Source organism: Macrotis lagotis, chromosome 1 (assembly GCF_037893015.1).
Source record: "Macrotis lagotis isolate mMagLag1 chromosome 1, bilby.v1.9.chrom.fasta, whole genome shotgun sequence".
NCBI lineage: Eukaryota > Metazoa > Chordata > Mammalia > Peramelemorphia > Peramelidae > Macrotis > Macrotis lagotis.
The window spans coordinates 650,635,617-650,654,277 of NC_133658.1; the positions used below are offsets into that span (position 1 = coordinate 650,635,617).

The following is an 18,661-nucleotide window of genomic DNA, read 5'->3' on the forward strand; positions in this document are numbered from 1 at the left end:
TAATTATAGAACCGGCGAAAGGCATTCTAGATCACAGGTGCAGACTACCCTCTCCCACTCCAACTCTCCCCCCATAAAAGTATCAGAGTTTCTAATTCTTATTGAGGACAGAAATACATCTTATTCACTATTTGTTTGAATTATATTTTCCAATATGGGAGCTTACAAACTAAGATTGTTGTTTGACATACAAATGCTAGGTTTTTTATTTATTCAGAATTGAAATAATCATTTAATAATAGTTTTGAAAACATGGTGGATATAGAACTGAACTAGGAACCAATAAGGTCAGAGTTCAAGTTCTATCTCAAGTTAATATGTTATGAACCTTAACTTCTTAGTGTTCTCTCTATAGTAAAAATTCCTTACCAGGAGCTCTCTGTTTGGTCTCTTACTGATCCTGATCCCAGAAAGATAAATATTTAGAAACTCACTAGACATGTGGCTTTTCTATTAGGGTCAAAATATAGTTTGGCTTTTTGTTTTTGTTTTTGTTTCAATACAGAGTTTGACTGAGAAATAGTATAAAAGTAGGAAAGTCCTTAGTTTTAAAATTGCCCAGTAGCGGGGCAGCTAGGTGGCGCAGTGGGGGCAGCTAGGTGGAACAGTGGATAAAGCACTGGCCCTGGAGTCGGGAGTACATGGGTTCAAATCCGGTCTCAGACACTTAATAATTACCTAGCTGTGTGGCCTTGGGCAAGCCACTTAACCCCATTTGCCTTGCAAACACCTAAAAAAAAATTGCCCAGTAGCTCAATTCTCAGGACTGAGAGAGTCTAAGAAAAGTTATATATTAAATGGGATAATCTGACACAAGATTAAAGTCCCCAAGGAGTATACTTCTCCTAAACTAGTAATATCTGACCTGAACTTGGAAGAGATTTCTCCCAGCCTTTGCCAGCTTCCTGCTACAAATCCAGTCATATGTTCACCTTCTCTGACACTGTCATTCAATCTCCCACCTTGATGGCATTATATAGACTATCTGCTTCCTTATCTTCTCTTCTTGGAATCATTAGCTCCCTACAAGGTTTGGCTCAAGTGTGACTTCTTTTAAGATACCCTTCCTGATTCCCCTGGTTTAAATTCCTTACCCTACCCCCTTGAACCACTGTGATTCCTTTTTGGTATAAATCCTGTACTTACTAATATGTGAATTTATTATATTCTCCAAGTTATCAACAAACATTTATTAAGCACCCTACTATGTGACAAAACACTGTGAGAGGCACCTGTGGTGCAAATTTTGAAAATGAAACCATTCATCACCTCAAAGTACTGACACCATCTTCAGATTTGAAAGGGTCATGCATGGGCAGTGGAGGAGAGGAAAGAAAAACGTATACATATATATGCATATATAAGTATATATAAAATATATATAATAGCTATACTCATAAGCGAATACACAAACACATATGAAGTAAATAAAAAGTTAGAGGGGAAGGGAGTTGATATCCTGGGAGAATGAGAAAAGGCTTTACATTGAAGCTGAGCTGAGATTTGAAGAAAACAAGGAATTATATGATGTGGAAGTTAAAACAAGGAATTTTATGATATGAAGTGTAGTAAAAATAGACAGTTAGTTCATAGGCATGGAAATAATAGAGTATTTCATGGGACAAACAGCATGAAGGCAAGTTTGCAGAGTATGCAAAAGAGTTGTAATGTATTACAAGGCAAGAAAGGTAGGTTGGAACCAGGGCTATAACAGATATTAAATGTGAAACAGGGGAGATTGCATTAGACATTAGAAAGAAAGAAAAAAATCAGGAAGCTATTGTGGTACACAGAGCAAAAGTGTTTCGAAGTAAGACTTGTTCACTGGTGGACTGATGAACATTTTAACAACCACTCTCTGGGAGAAGAAATGCACACGTAACATTCTTTTAAATACAATTTGCATTCTTAACATTTTCCTCCTCATTTTCCTAAGTCTAAATAATCAACAAAACTATATCATTTGCTGATATCTAAGGTGTAAAATGTTCATGTTGAAAATCTAACAATCCAGCTTACTTGAGTCAGTATAAACTGGCTCAGGACACCCTGGTCTTATACTTTAGGGATATCAATTTGGCAACAGTTCAGAGGAAAGACTTGAGTACATAATACTTATTAGAAGACTACTGCAATAGTCCAGACAAAAGAAACTGAAAGCATATGTGGTCTTGTGAGTGGAAAGATGGAGATAGGTACATGAGATGTGAAGACAGAAAGACAAGCTTTTAATTAAAAATCCCCAAATAAAAATTCTGAAAATCAAAGGAAAGATTAATAAAACTGAAAGTAAGAAGAGTTGATTTTAGGAAAAAAATAAAATAGATAAACCTTTAGATAATTTGATTTTTTAAAAAAGGAACGAAAGGCAAGCTTTGGTATGTGATTAAAAACTCTTTGGGAATAGGGGAAAGGAGGATGGTTCAGAGGTTTTGAATTTAAGATACACTTGGGGGGAAATAAAACAGAATGTAAGATCCTCGAGGGAAGGAGTTTTCTTTTTTTGTCTCCTTCATCTGGATACATTGAAAGCATTTAATGGCTACTTGTTAACTGATTGATTGATTGATTGAAAAAATATTCTTGTATAGGGATTTGGATCAAAAATAGGAGAGTTAGGCAAGGAGCTAAAAAAAACTATAACCATCTTTTTTGTTGTTTATTTTTTCCCCAAAGGCAATGGGGTTAAGTGACTTGCCCAAGGTCACACAGCTAGGCAATTATTATTGTCTTATGTCGAATTTGAACTCAGGTCCTCCTGTCTCCAAGGGTCAGTGCTCTTTCCACGGCGCCATCTAGCTGTCCCAGCTATAACCATCTTAATAATATTAAATGTTTCCACTAAAGACAATTAGCAATGTCCTAAGTAAGATAGTTTTATAATAATAATGATGATGATGATTTTAACATTATATTGTCATAGCACTTTAAGATTAACAAATTAGTAAAGATATATGTAGTTATACACATACATGTATACATATATGATTTGACCTCACAGCCATTTGTGGGGTGCACATTCAAATATGATCATCCTTATTTTATAAAACAATTAAGACTAAGAGAGGTGAACTTGCTTTGTTATTTACCCGAAACAATACAACTGTGTCTCTATTTTTCCCTTAGATAATAATAAAAGATGTATTATTATGTAAAAATAGCAAATCTAACCACATCTCCAGATTCTTCTCCCTGCCATCTCCACCCTGATTCTCTGTAGAAAATTAAATTAAAGAATTTTTTTTCCTCCTTACTTTACAGAAAGTCTTGCAAGCATCAACTATGGGCCGATATCCAGTGCAACGACACAAGTTACCTGAATGAGAAAAACAATAGACCAGTGTTAACTGCATATATGAACTTGGTTTATAGTCTTCCTATATATTACATAATATGTTACCTACAAGAAACATGTAAATCTAAATTGATGGAGAACACTAGAAAATGAGAAAATGAAGGCTACATATTTTGAAAGTTCCAATAGATGTTGTTCTCTAATGACAATATTCATCCATGTGGGTTCTTTCTTCACAAGTCACAATCAGAGAATCAATGATCACAGTTTTATGGTTGGAAAGGAATTCAGGGCCTAATCCAGTCCCTTCTTTTTTTAACATAAAAAAAATGGAGCACTTCAATGACTTTCCCTGAGTTACACAATAAGGTAGAGCCAAGTAATATATTCATGGCTCTTAGTTTGTGTGATTCTTGTCCAGGCCTTTCAATAAATCTTCATGCAGAGGATATGCCCAGTATACTGAAGGTCTTTCTACAGGTCTTTTATCATTTGGTAGATACCTCTCAGGCTTTCTTTTTCTCACTACATGACTAGCTGTTCTTCTTTTCCAGTCATAAATTAACTTGGATCTCAGACTCAAAGAATCTTAGATTTGGAAGGGACAATCTTGGTCAAACCCATACCCAAAAAGAATCCCTATTATCACATTCTTGACAAGTAGACTACTTGATAAGTAGTCATCCATCCTCTGCCTGAAGACCTTCTATTTGAAGGCAATATTTCTTGAGGTAGTCCATTCCACTTTAAAAGCTAGCATTTATGTGGTTCTTACTATGACCCAGGTACAGTGCTAAACACTTTTCAATAGTTATCTCATTTAATCCTCACAACAACTCTGGGAGATAGGTGCTATTATGATGCCCATTTTACAGATGACGAAACTGAAGAAAAAGATAAAACTGACTTGTCTGGTTAGTAAGTATCTGAGGTCAAATTTGAATTTAGGTCTTCCTGACTGCAAGTTAAGTTTTCTGCTCAATGTATCATTGAGCTGCCAGCTCTTATCATTGGAAATCTTTCCCAACATTCAGCCTTATTTATTTCTTTGCAGTATTACACAGTTATCCCTGATTTTTTGGCACCAGACAGAAAATTCTTATCCTTCTTACACAGGATCACCCTTCAAATACTTGAAGAAACTGACCCTGTCTTCCCCTGAGACCTCTCTTCTCTAGGAAAAATATCCCTTTGACCTCATATGACATGGACTTAAGGTCCTTCACTTTCTTACTCATTCTCCTCCATATATCCTCTGATTTAGTAGGGATTAAACCCTTTATACAACTGTTAAATGCAAATATCATTGGATTTTTGATCTCATGGATTTGAACACTCTTTCCAATGGGGCAAATTAAAATCTAGCCATACTTTCTTTACTTCTACATGTCCTTCCATGGAATCTTCTATAGAAAGTTGTCTCTTTATGCCAGTACTACACAAATTAACTATTTTGCCATGAGACAAAATGAAAGTAATCTATAAATATTAAAAATCAAATTATATTCTTGATATCTTGAGAGAAAAACATTTTTATTGATGAGGAGAAAATGGAGAGTTTTTTCAATTTTTCAATTTCTCTAGCTCAATTCAACTATAAAACCAAAAGAACCAGAGATAGAGGTCATTTTTTGCTAGTTCTTATTGTTCACAGCCCCTCTGATTTTACTTTGTCTTTAAAAATCATCATCTCTCATTTTTCATTGTATAAAGAGCCATTGGAATTGAGGTACTATCCTCTGATTAAAGATGTTCAAAAATATTTGCTATGAGAAACAGATACTATGGGGTGGCTAGGTGGCGCAGTGGATAAAGCACCATCCCTGGAGTCAGGAGTACCTGGGTTCAAATCCGGTCTCAGACACTTAATTACTTGGCTGTGTGGCCTTGGGCAAACCACTTAACCCCATTTGCCTTGCAAAAACCTATCTCCAGTTTAACTTTTGAGCCTTCCTTAACATTATTACCTTTCATTCACTTTTTTGTTCTAGCCAAAGGATTACTAATGGTTCTTCAAATTCCATTGTATCTCCCACTTCTCTACAGTTCTTTACTTCAGCCATCTTCAATACCTAGAGCAGCATTATGGATAGAGTACTATGTTTAAAGTCTTGAAGACCTGGGTTTTGATTTGGCCTCTAACACTGACTAGTTCAGTGAACCTCTGTTCACCATAGGCATTTCTCTTTGCTACTAAGTTTTAGGCTAAATAGTCTACTTCCTTTTCTAGTCATACATATCTCAATGTCTCTTTTATAATGCTTTCAGAGTAAAGTTTTTTATGGGAATATACTTCAGCTGACTTAGATCCACCACATAACTGCAATGCCTTCTGATGGCCTGCAACTTTATTTCCATCATATTCCATGATTTGTACTCACATGGTACAATTTAAAGAATATTGAAGTTTAAAAGTATGGTTCTTTGTTTTGGAGAAAAGTTTGGGTTATTAAAAAACACTATACAATTTCCTGAACACAAATCAGTTTTTGCTATTCATTCTGGGTCCTATGCATTGTCTATCTAGAGAATCTTAACCTGAGGTCTATTGAATTCATTTAAAAAATATTTTGACAATTACATTTCAAAATTATTTCCTTCCTTTAAATCCTATATATTTTATTGATTTTTATGCAAAGATTTTTTTGAAAAGAGATCTATAGGTTTTAATCAAACTGCCAAAAAAGTTCATTATCCACAAAAATGGTTAAGAATTCCTAAAATCTAGAGTAAATAACCAAGATCTTTGTCCTGATGGACCAGCTTCATGTGCTACCTATCCAAATACATATCACAGTCTGTAAAAGAGGCATTCTTTTTTTTAGGTTTTTTTTTTGTAAGGCAAATGGGGTTAAGTGGCTTGCCCAAGGCCACACAGCTAAGTAATTATTAAGTGTCTGAGACTGGATTTGAACCCAGGTACTCCTGACTCCAAGGCCAGTGCTTTATCCACTATGCCACCTAGCTGCTCCTGAGGAAAGCTCTTAAAGTGTCACTATGCTCTAAAGAATCAAATGATTTTTAATAATCAACAACAGATAGGACAGTAGAATACCGTAATGTAACTTTTTGATTTTTCAAACATTTCTGTGATTGTAAAGCTGTTGTGTGTCAGATATAGAATATCATTTATGAAAACCTCTCTTTCCTTCTCAAACATGGATCAGCAAATGTGCAGATCATTTATAAGACTTTTTTAGTTATGGGAAATTGGGCACATAAGTCAGCACTGATATTTTCTCTCTTTTTTATTTAAAATAGTAATTGCCTGTGATTTCTTTTTCCTGACAATCATTTGAAGTTATCCCTTATTGCATAGATCTTTAGCACTAATTCCTCAGTGTTCTCAAAATAGCATCAATTTCAGGATGAATCTTTTTCTCTGGATACAGCCATTTTAGTCATCCCATATTTGTTGTATTTAGTATCATTTCTACTTCCTCCTGAATCACACTGGGTGATTCTACTGTCATTGCTAGAGGAAAGAGTTAGATATGAAGATGGTGTCTACCCACTGTCTTTCTAGTTTCTTCCTTCACTCTTCTCAGGATAATCTAAGTTAACCAGATCTCTTTTCAAGCTTTCTATATATCATTTTTTACTTCTCTATTATTTGTTGCTGTTTTATGAGCCAATATTTCTCATAATCTTCTACCATCCTCCTTCATAAAATGTTACAAATAAATTAATATCCTAACTATGTACTACCAAAGGCTGCCAAGACTTCTAATTTAGCAAAGAGATCAATACTTTGCAGCCTGAGAAAGTTTCTAAAAACTTGGTTTGCTTATTATGTTGACAGATTTACACTTATTAAAATTCTTTATGAAAATTATAGTAAGTTCTTTTATCTTATACATTTTTGCTTTGATGTTTTCTTGGTGTTTATTTTGGGGTTTTTTTGCCAGGCAATGGGGTTAGTGGCTTGCCCAAGGCCACGCAGCTAGGTAATTATTAAGTGTCTGAGGTCACATTTGAACTCAGGTACTCCTGACTCCAGGGCCGGTGCTCTATCCACTGAGCCACCTAGCCACCCTGCTTTGATGTTTTCTAATTGAATTGGTGATTTTAAAACAAAAACGAACTGGCACATATTAAACTTTTAATTAGAGCACATTTTGCTACTAAAACTATATAGATGACAGCAGAATAGCAGGAGGTAGGGCAATGAAGAGCTTACCAGCAAAAATTGCTCCAAAAAGATCTTAAAAATGCACCAGATCAATTACCGATGGGGGGAAACCAAGAAAAGATCACAGTGAATTATCTGTCCACCCCAGGTCAACATAGGGAGACAAAGAGGTTTGCAGATAATGGGGATTTGGCCAGTAAAGAACATGACAAGCATAGAACATTCCAGAGGGAGAATCTACCAATTGAGGAAAGAAGAGGTCCCAGACACACACTGGGACACCTTCACTCACAACTTTGTTGCCTATTACCCAGGCCAGGTTACAGATGCAGGGAGGATTGAGGACTGACAAGAAGACTTAGGCCCTCCTACCCTACTCAAAATGGTCTCAAGTCTTAGGCAACATGCCAAGAAATGAGCAAGTTCAGAACTAAATGTCAATCAAATGATGTGATTCATAGCCTAAGGGAAAAATAAGGTCTTAATTTCAGTTTCTAATTCAGTCTCAAGCTTGTAAAGGAATAACCAGGGCAGAAATCCAGAACAAAGGGGAACCTGTAGTTCTGTTGGACTGCAGAAACAGAACTTCCCAGAAGGCTGAGAATGGATGGGTACAGCAGTCTACTATCACTCAATACAAACCCAGGTCCAGAATTAGCAAAGCTCAAACTTGGGATGAAATAGGGAGAAATCAATCAGACTCTATCCTGGATAAGGCCATTTTAAGAGCATGGAACATCTGCAAGCCCCAAGTCTGAACTGTCTCTGAAATTCTAAAGCAATCCCAAAAATGCAGCAATAGGATCATCCCAGACCTTCCCTACAGCAATGCATAGTTCTGGCCCTAATATCAAGTCTGCAGTACAGACAAAAAGAATTAACAAATAAAAAAGAATCCTACAATCAAAAAAAGCTATTTTTTGTTAAGAGATGCTCAAGACACAAATTCAGAAGAGAATGAATGACTCTATAACATTTAAAATCAAAGTGTCAAAATAAAACAGCTTGTGCACAAATTAAAATAGAATTCCTATAACAGATAAACCAAGAGTTATAAAGAGCTAAAAAGTTTTTGTCCATGAAATGACAGAGCTAAAGAAAAAAAACTTGAGAAAGATGAGAATTCTGGAAAGTTAACTTTGCACAAAAGGTACAAAAATCTTGTACAAGTTTGTTTCTTGTAAACCAAATAAAAGCCTCGATGAGGAATATTAAAACAGTCAACAGACCAAAAAAACATATAGAAGAAAATAGAATCTCATTGCAGAAACAACTGATAGATCAAGGAAAAAACCGAAAAATCATCTCGCTATCTGAATGCCATGACCAAAACTAGGCCATAGATGTGATATTTCAAGTACTGTTAAAAGAAAACTATAGAAGTCTCTTGAAACCAGAAGATAAAATGGACAGTAAAACAGTAATAGAAAGAATCTACCAATCATCTTCCAAAAGAACTCTGAAATGAAAACTTCCAGGAATCTTATAATCATAATTCAGAGCTTCTGGATTAAAAAAAAAGTACTTAAAGCAATCAGAAAGAATTCCATAGTCAGGATCACATATGATTTGTCAGTTATTACTATAAAGAAATAAGTAATTTTGAATTCCATTTTTCAGAAGCCAATAGACAGAAATTATCCAGGAAAAAACTGAGTAAAATCTTACAGGAGAAAAAAATGTACCTTTGCTAAATAGAAGATTTCCAAACATTCCTGATAAAAAGACCAGAACTAGGTCAAAATTTTGAGATTCAAACACAGGAGTTAAAGAAAATTTTAAAGATTAAACATGAATAAACAATCATAAGGGACTGGACAAAGATAAGTTGCTTACAATTTTAACATAGGAAGATGATACCATGTGTCTTCTACAAATCATATCATCATTAATGGGTCATAGATATTGTCTAATTAAACAGAAAATCTGGGACTGGTTCTGTTATGTCTTCATCTTAAAAGAATAATGGAAAGGGAAGGGAAGAGGAATACACTGAGGGGAAGAGAGAGAAAAGAAGATTAAAGGAAATTATATCACAAAATCATAATGCATCCCTACAAAGATGAAGGAGATTATAGAGGGGCTGTTAACACTTGAAGCTTACTCTCATCTGAACTGATCAAAAGAAGACACACACACATACACAGTTGAATTAAAAAAAATCATTTTACTCAAAAGAGAAATAGAAGGGAAAATTAAGAATGAGGAAGAAGGGATTATAGAGAGGGCAGATTAAGAGAGAGCTTAGTTCTAAATAAAACAAATCTTAAAAATGTACAAAAACATTTCTCACTGCTGTCTTGGAGGTAGCAAAGTATGGGAATCTGAGAGTATGCCCTTAAATTAGAGAATGGTTGAATGTTACAGTATACACACAGAATATACAGTAGTATTCCATCAATCCATTCATCCATATATATATATCCATAACTATACATTTGTATGGATGGATTGATGGAATATTGTACTGTTGAAAATGATGAATTAAAAAAAATTAAAATTTAAAAATTAAAAATTAAAAAAAACTTATAAGAAGTGATTCAGAGTGCAAGGAACAAAACCAAAAGAACAATCTATACAAAGACAACAATAAGGTAAAGACAAACAACTTTGGAAAAATTAAGAACTCTGATCACTGTAATTAGGAACCATGATTCCAGAGGATTAATGATAAAAACATGCCACTCACTTCTGACAGAAAGTTAAAGGATTCAGATTACAGAATGAAAAATGTACTTTGTGGATATAGTCAATGGAAAAATTTGTTTTGACCAACCATACAAATTTGTATCAAGAGTTTTGTTTTTCCTTCATTTTCAGTGGTGGAGGAGAGTGACTTGAGTTTGAGAAAAGAGAGGAAAAATTTTACTAAATGAAAAAAAGCATAATTCTTTCCAAAAAGGAATAACTTAGAGATTTGGTAAGTTCTTCTGTTGCTTTTCCAAAGAATCTTGTTTTGTGGGATATGTGAAATGTATTGCTATGGAACTAGGAGAAAATTGTGCTTAGTAACAGCAATACTGTACAATGAAAAACTGTGAATGACCAACTATTCTCAACAAAACAATGATCCAAGATAGTGCTGAGGGACTCATGATGAAGCATAGTATCTGCTCCAGAGAAAGAACTAATACTGCCTGAATACTGACTGAATCATTTTTCTTCCTTCCTTCTTCCTTCCCTTATTTTTCAAATCTTCTTGTACAAAATGACTAATATAGAAATGTTTTACATGATCGCATATGTATAAATTAATATTGTTTTGCTTACATTAGAATTTGGAACTCAAAAATATTTTAATGTTTAAAAAATTGTTTTAATGTGTAATTGGGGGGAAGGGGAAATAAAAAGAAATGTGCTGCCCTGAGTCTCTAATACTTATTGGAATTAATCATTGAAAAATTTAGTCCATGGATCACTTTTCTCCATAATTTTTGGTGAACACTTCAAATATTACAATTTTTTTTTATTTTTATAGGATTCTTCTGATGAGTCTTTCCAATGTAGAAAACTCTGCTTGGGGGCAGGGGGTGTTTGCTCACAAGTGCTATGAGAAAACTGAATGCCTTTGGTCAGTTTGAGTTTCTGACTTCCAATTTTTAGCACTACTTAATGGCAGACACAACTTTTTCTCCAATATAAAGGTGGTATATATCTTTGTTTTAAATTTGACTTTAGTTAGTTTGAAAGGATAGTCTAATGTGAAGCTGATTTTAATTCTAAAGGTTCCCTCATCATTATAATAAGGTCATTAAGTTAGTTTCACCCACATGGATATTATAGAGGTTTTCTGTTCCACTTTTACAGATTTCTTCCAGCTCCTTCAACAGCCTCCTACTGGCCATAATTTTAAGTCTAATTTTCTCTCTCTCTCTCTCTCTCTCTCTCTCTCTCTCTCTCTCTCTCTCTATATATATATATATATATATATATATATATATATATATATATATATGAAAAGCATGTTTAAAATAGGTCAGATTGAACTTGCTTCAATTATATAACATAGTTTTGCACTTTCTTCTCTTACTATTTTGCTATTAATGTATTTTTCTTTTCTTTAACATGTGGACTATCTAACTAAACATTGAGGATTGATTCAAAATGACTACTACTTTGGTAATCAGTCATTTCCTGTCTAATTACATGCATTCAATTTTATTTATTATAAAGTTGTTTGATATTTCTCACATTTAGTGTCTCTTTATTGAAGAGGCATTAGACATTAGGTTTCTTTGTATAAGCCTTTGAATTTTTTTCCCCTAATTCTGAGCCTCATTTTCCAGCATATTTTTCTCTATCCTCTCTTATACCCACCTTTGTACTGAAATCAGTAATTTATAAAGTAAATGATGATTTAATTAGGACGCTCTTATTAAGTTCTTAATAGAATTTCTCTAGTTCCCATCTTCTGCAACTGAGATGTAGAAGATGTAACTATAATTCAGTTGTAGTTTGAGCTATTTCTAAAAGCAATCTTGAAGAAAATTGAATTAATGCCTACCTGCAAGAGCTTCCATTAACTGATCCATGGAGGGTTTTGAAATGTTCCTCAAAAGAGAGTACAAAGACATCACCATTCCAGGGCTACAGAATCCACACTGAGTCCCATGAAATTTGGCAATTCTTTCCTAGAATAACAGTGAGTGATGTTTAAAACCTATAATATTACTGATTTCTCCTTTCTACCATTAACTTAAAGAGCTAAGTTTATTATTACTACTTCACAAATACTCACCAATATAAACTCTCTATTAACACTCTAGTAGGCACAACACAAATAACTGTCAATGCAAGTAATTTAATCAAGGTAGTTGTATCATCTTTCCTATACAAACATGTGGCTACCATTTCACTGGGGTTCAGTTTGGTTGTGGGACTTTTTCCTGTGGAGAGCTGTTTGTTCTATATATAAATAGACAATTCAGTGGCTAGAGAGTTGAACTTGGAGTCCAGACCTGAGTTCAAATCCTGATTCTTGTCTTGGGTCACACATAATGTTCGTCCTTTATTCTCAAAGAAGACTATGATATCTAGAAGGTGATGCCATGACATGCACATGAATTAGATTTGAGTGAGGGGGTGCTATACAAAGTCACTAGCCTCATTTTTCTCTTCTGGAGCTAAGTTCGGTGGCCAGCTATGGATCAGGACAACCGGAGGTGGCTCTGGATGAGAAGCAATCAGGGTTAAGTGACTTGCTCAGGGTCACATTACTAGTAAATGTCTGAGGCTGGATTTGAATTCAGGTCTTCCTGACTTCAGAGTCTGTGCTCTTACCCACCTGCATCACCTATTCACACAGAGAATAATTGAAAGTCAACATTTTAACCCTGGTTACAATATGTGTGAATGGAAAAATAGATAGACTGGTCATTTATTGAGAATGAAAGAGAAAAGACAGACTACCACGTGGTACATTGAATCACTCAATATCTGAAAGGAACCAAAAGAAGGTCCCTGATGCATTGAATAGATCCTCTATGGAAAATATGTAGGAATGAAAGAGATAAGAATCACAGAGGTTAAGAAAGAATGATAGAGTTTCAATGAAAGGAGTATCTGCAGTAACAGAACCATTGCTTTTTGAAGGTTCAAAGCACTATGGTGAAAGAACCAAGAAATATGCTCTATAGACTCTCACCTGCACTGGATGAATCCTGGTTTTGGTGTTTCCTATGCCTTCTACTGTAGTGACCGCAGCCCCATACAGAGAGCATATAGAAAGCAAGCAGGCATTGGCTGAATAATGTCTTCAGAACATAAAAGAGAAAAATAAATTTACCATTCTTCTATGAACAAATAGATAATAATCTTAATTTCTTTATTTGATGAAGTTACTAACCTAGTCCTCCTTACAAAATAATGTTTTCTAACTGTGCTTTCCCCTGGCTTCATTTATTTAATTTGTCCTTTTAGCAAGAACCCATCATAGTATAAGTTGATTACAATTATACCAGTTTCTGATTAGTCAGCCTTAGATATTCAATGCTTTGGCCCAGTTTTATCTCCAATTTCTAGTGAAAAGGATTAGGCAGGGAGAAAATGGGCCAATAATTTGGGCATTATTTTCCTTGCTGTAGATGAAATGATATGACTAATTCAACAAGCCCAACAATGACAACAATAACAACAATGCAGCTATAAAGAGATAAACATTTTCATACTAAGAGAGCTAAAGATTATTGACAGTCATTCTCACAGGACATGATAAATAGATCAAAAACTGGTAAAAGGAGTAGGGATGGCACTGGAGTCAGTAGGACCTGAATTCAAATTCAGCCTCAGGCACCTAATACTTACCTAGCTGTGTGACTTTAGGCAAGTCATTTAACCCTATTGCCTTGCCAAAAAAAAAACTTGCAAAAAGAGTTTTAGAATAGACATTATATATGAGCAACGGTAAAGGTTTGACAATAAAGTATATATCATTAAATTTCTCAAATATAATCATAAATGGCTTAAGTCTGGATGGAACATATAAAGCAACCAAAATCCAAGAGTGGAATCAAAAGGCCCTGCATGGTAATATTTGCCTAAATTCCGCCAACAACAAGTTTAGCCAGTTTTACAAAAAGGCTGAGTCATGTAGATGTGTTTGTGGAAATAGAGAAGTTTGTGATAGCAATTCAGGACTAGGTCAATGCCACCAGAAATTACAGAAAGATAATCCTTAAAGAAAATAGATTTAGTAATCAGTGTAGATTATATAAGGAAATGAAGAAGATTGTGCAACAAATTACTGCAAGCTACAAGGAGATATCAGAAACATGCTGTCTTTCATGGACAGCCAAAGAACAAATCACCAGATTACAATCATATACCTCAAACATCCTAGAAAACACAACCAACAAACTTGTTAGGAATCAAACTATTGCTCTTAATTGCCTAGATATGATTGATCCATAAAAACTTAAGAAAAATTGGTTTAAGTGGAGCCCATTATTCCAAATATTCATAATTTTGAAGCTACATAAAACAAAAGTCTGACCTAGTAGATCAAAACCATGCTGGAAGCAGAATGAAGTACATATTATTATTGTTCCTGTCCTGTCCACCACTGAAGTTGTCCTGAGGAAGATTCCAGGGAGCTTATATCCTAATTTGTTGTTGTTCAGACACATCTAGTTTTTCATGACTCCATTTGGGTTTTTCTTGGCAGAGATAGTGGAGCAGTTTGTCATTTCCTCATTTTATAGATGAGGAAACAGGTAAACAGAGTTAAGTGACTTGCCCAGGGTCACATAGTCAGCAAATGTCTGAGGTCAGATTTGAACTCAGGAAGATGATGTTTTTCTGACTCCAGGCCCAATACTTTATCCACTGGACCACTTAGGCGCTTGTAAACTGAAGTACTATACAAATGTCAGGTTTTTTTTATCATTTCTATTGTCATAGCCCTATATATCTATGACAGAAGAAAATTTCCAAATGATAAAAGTTAACACATCATTTTGAGGACTCTGAGGAAGGATACCTTATTTTCTTAGTCCCTGGGTCATATCTTGATATCATCACTGTGCAAGCTCCGCAGCCACCCCCTCCACAGCCATATTTTGTCCCTGTCAGATGGACTTGAAGGGAAATAGTCAAAGAAAACATTTTTTCTGAAGTTTTGCCCTTTAAATTATTTTACTAAATTATGACTAAAACAAGTTTTTATATGCAATCTTATAGTCAAAACTCAAGAGGCTTAACTTTGGGGGGAAATGGTTCTTGGTTGTTACTAACAGATTGCATACATAATAAGCTTTTGATCATCTTTCTGACTAATCTATAGTTTCCTTCCCTTTCTCTATAATCCTGGCAGCTAGAAAGCAGTAAAAACTCTATTAGCACTCTTGTACTGGGAGGAGTAACCTATAGTATTTGATCATTTGAGTTTGATGTGTTTGAGCTGGTCTAAAACTTTGTCACCAAAACAAATCAAAATAAATGGTTTTATTATTTGTTGATTGTCTCAATATCTCAGGGCTTTGCAAGAGAAGATCATTGTTGTTATAGGACGGGTGACCACCTGATGTTCCCTGTTTGTCAAGGGATGTAGCTTTTAATGTACCCTCTGGAACCCTTCTCTATCATTAACCAACTTCTTTTCATCTTAGACCTTTTCATATCACATTCCCTTAATGTCCTTGCCCTCCCAAGATCTGACTTTCTTCATCCAGAACCCCCACCAGAAGACACTGCATTCCTAGTCATCATCTCCAAGACCATATGCACCTTCTACCTTCTTCCATCACTTCCGCAGTGTAAGCAAAGGGCCAGGAGGAGAAGTAAGTGTAATTCTTATTCTCAATGTGACTTCCAAATCTTCATTCTTCTGAAACCTTACTCAGCAGCCTCTCCTCTTAAATTCATTTCATTCATTTCTAGCACTCTAACCAGAGCCTGGCTGCTATTATCTGCTAGACCCTCTTTCTCAAGGAGATCAGCACCCTGGTTCATATTTTTTCCAGACCATCCCAACAATCCCTATACAGGAACTTTAATATATGTTGAGGTCTCCTCAAACACCCTAGTCTCCTAGTTCATTTTCCTCCTCTTCTATACCTTCACTCCTGGTAGCTAGTATAGTACACTTCACAGATAAATGATAAATGCCTGATGAATTCAATTCAATTCAATTACCCACAGTATTACTGTCTCTGACATAATTGATAGGTGAGAAATGCCTACATAGTGCTCTACTTTTAAAAAATTCAATGGAATTCCCATACATTATCCACAGAGTAGTTTTATCAAAAAGATTTTGTTTAGGTTGACATGAGAATGGGATGTTATTTTAAAACTTTTAAACTCATGGCAATAATTAAAAAGCAATCTTTCCTTAACCTTTATTCTACTATTTTCTTTAAAATTGTTTTTAGTTTTTTTGTTTAGATCATTCCAGATTCTCTAAATAACAAGTGCTCCCTTAGCACACAAACTTTAAAATACTGGGGTAGGCAGAAGTAGTTCACCATAATCAATTCAATAGTGTCAGAGAGGATATTCAATCTTGCACACCCATCATCTTCCACCTCTGAAAATATGAAAAGAAAGTTCATTTTTTCAATTCTTCAGGATCAAACTTGGTCATTATAATGTTGTTCAGTTTAAGCAGTTTCATTGTAATTGAGAATATTTTTGCAAAACACATTTCAAGAGCTGTCCATATCAAATTGTAGCTGTAAATACAAATTCCACTTTTTTCTTTAGAATTTGTTCACCCTTTCCCTTTATGAAGATGTTTTATTCTAGTAATGGTCTTGTTTCTATGAATAGTTCTCTTAGGCATTTTTCAAATGATGCTTCTCAATTCTAAAATATTGTCTAGTTTGCACTCTATAAGCCATTGCTTTAATTCTCACAGCACTAGTCAAGAAGTATTTTATTCTCTTTTGTTTCACTTCAAACATTCTGAACAGTGACAATGACAATACTAAGACCTTGACCGTCAGATGAAACAAGCATTTAACAAGCACCTATTATTTATCAGTAGATGAGCTTAGCATCTTACAATTATCACTTCATTGGATACTAACAACAACCCTAAGAGGTAGGTGCAGCTATTATCCCAATTTTACAATTGAGGAAACTAAGCCATGCAAAAGTTACATTACTATCCAGGGTCAAACAGCCAGTAACTGAGGTCAACTTTGAATTTAAATATTTTTAACTTCAAGTTCTCTGCTCTATCTACTTGTTCTACCTAGAGACTTTCTTGTCCCAGGACATTTCTATGAACAATAATTTTAAAATGAAAATGAAGTTTGCAAAGCATTTTTCAGAAACAATTTTGTAAGGTAAGAAATGCACTCTCTTTTATCCCTATTTTACAGATGAAGAAACTGAACTCAAAGTTTATGTGACTTGCTAGTGGTGTTACCTACGGTTCTCTAATAGTTTAATAAGTTTCTAGGATGGGATTCAGACTCAGGCCTCTTGATGCTGAATGCAGCCATCTTACATCCAACCTACAAGATCACTGATCAACTCATGCAGTTGAACAAACAATGGAGTCAGAGAACCTGGAAACGAATCCTGAACTTTCTATTTCCTACCCTCTATGGCCATGAGCCTGGACTTGTCTGGACCTCTGTTTTCTCATCTGTGTAATGGCACCTGGGATCTTTATAGCTATAAATCTATGGTCCTTGAATCCAAGTCTAATCCACATATTATACAGATAATTTGTAGAAGCCATTATTTGTTGGTACATGATTGTTTTCTTCCTTCTTACACACTATTGTTCTTCTGCAGACACAGGAAGAAAATCTGCCTATCCTTTAAAATGCAATTCAAATGCCATCTCCTAGATAAAGCCTTCCTTAGCTCTCTCAGTCAGTAACATCATCTCCCTTTTTGTGCTTCATAAAACACCTGGGTTCAAATCCTGGCTCTGTTACTTAATACTAATAATACTTAATACTAATACTTATCTGTAAAATAAGAGTCTTGGACTAGATGCTTCTAATATTCCTTCCAGCTCTAAATCTAAGCTCCAGTGTTTATATATACGTGACTTTTATTTTGTGCCACTTGATTACATTTACTCTGTGATATTTCACACTATAGGTCATATCTCTCTATACAATTATAATCTTCATATGAAAAAGACTATGTCTTATTTAAACTTTTTATCTTTCAAGTGCCCAATATAGTAGGGAGTTAATAAATGTGTGTTAAATTGAAATGACTCTGAGTAGTAAACATTTTGTGTGTACTTTTGAAAGAGCCTAAGGATTTGTCCTTGGACTTTACTACCACTCTGTATTTATGAGACTGAAATGGAGCTTATAAGTTTACAAATGGGAGGACTGATCCACACGGGTAGACATTAAGAGAAGAATAGTCCTCAAGAAAAGAGAAAGCTTGCAGTCAAACTGGGAACTTGTTCAGAAGATCATAGGATCTTAGATCTAGAATAGAAGAGATCTTGGAGGCAATCCAATCTAAACTTCTCATTTTACAGATGAGTAAACAGAGGCCTAGAGAAGTTAAGTGATTTGCCCAGGGTCATGCAACCCTTTAAGGATCTTGTGTAGAATTCAAACTCAGGTCAGGAGATTTATGATGAGAAGAATCAAAGACCCTGAAGCATAGGGGACATATTATCCATATGTAGGTCTGACATGCTCTATCCCTATATTTGCTTATCCTCTCCACTTATCCTATATGTTTTGAGAAAGGTGTCCTTTAAGTGCATGAGGCAGAATTTTCAATTGCAGATCTTCTTACAATAATGTTCC

At 34.9% G+C, this 18,661-nt stretch overlaps 1 protein-coding gene across 1 annotated transcript in view; it reads right to left on the minus strand.

The window, feature by feature from the left end:
* Positions 1 to 18,661, minus strand: part of LOC141507573 (aldehyde oxidase-like) — a 91,102-nt gene that overhangs the window by 69,679 nt on the left and 2,762 nt on the right. Inside the window, exons 3-6 of the mRNA XM_074215355.1 lie at positions 14,905 to 15,001; positions 13,072 to 13,180; positions 11,932 to 12,058; positions 3,255 to 3,316 (exon numbers count right to left, since the gene is read on the minus strand). Coding sequence (XP_074071456.1) covers positions 3,255 to 3,316; positions 11,932 to 12,058; positions 13,072 to 13,180; positions 14,905 to 15,001 — 395 coding nt within the window. The remainder of the gene's footprint in view (positions 1 to 3,254; positions 3,317 to 11,931; positions 12,059 to 13,071; positions 13,181 to 14,904; positions 15,002 to 18,661) is intronic.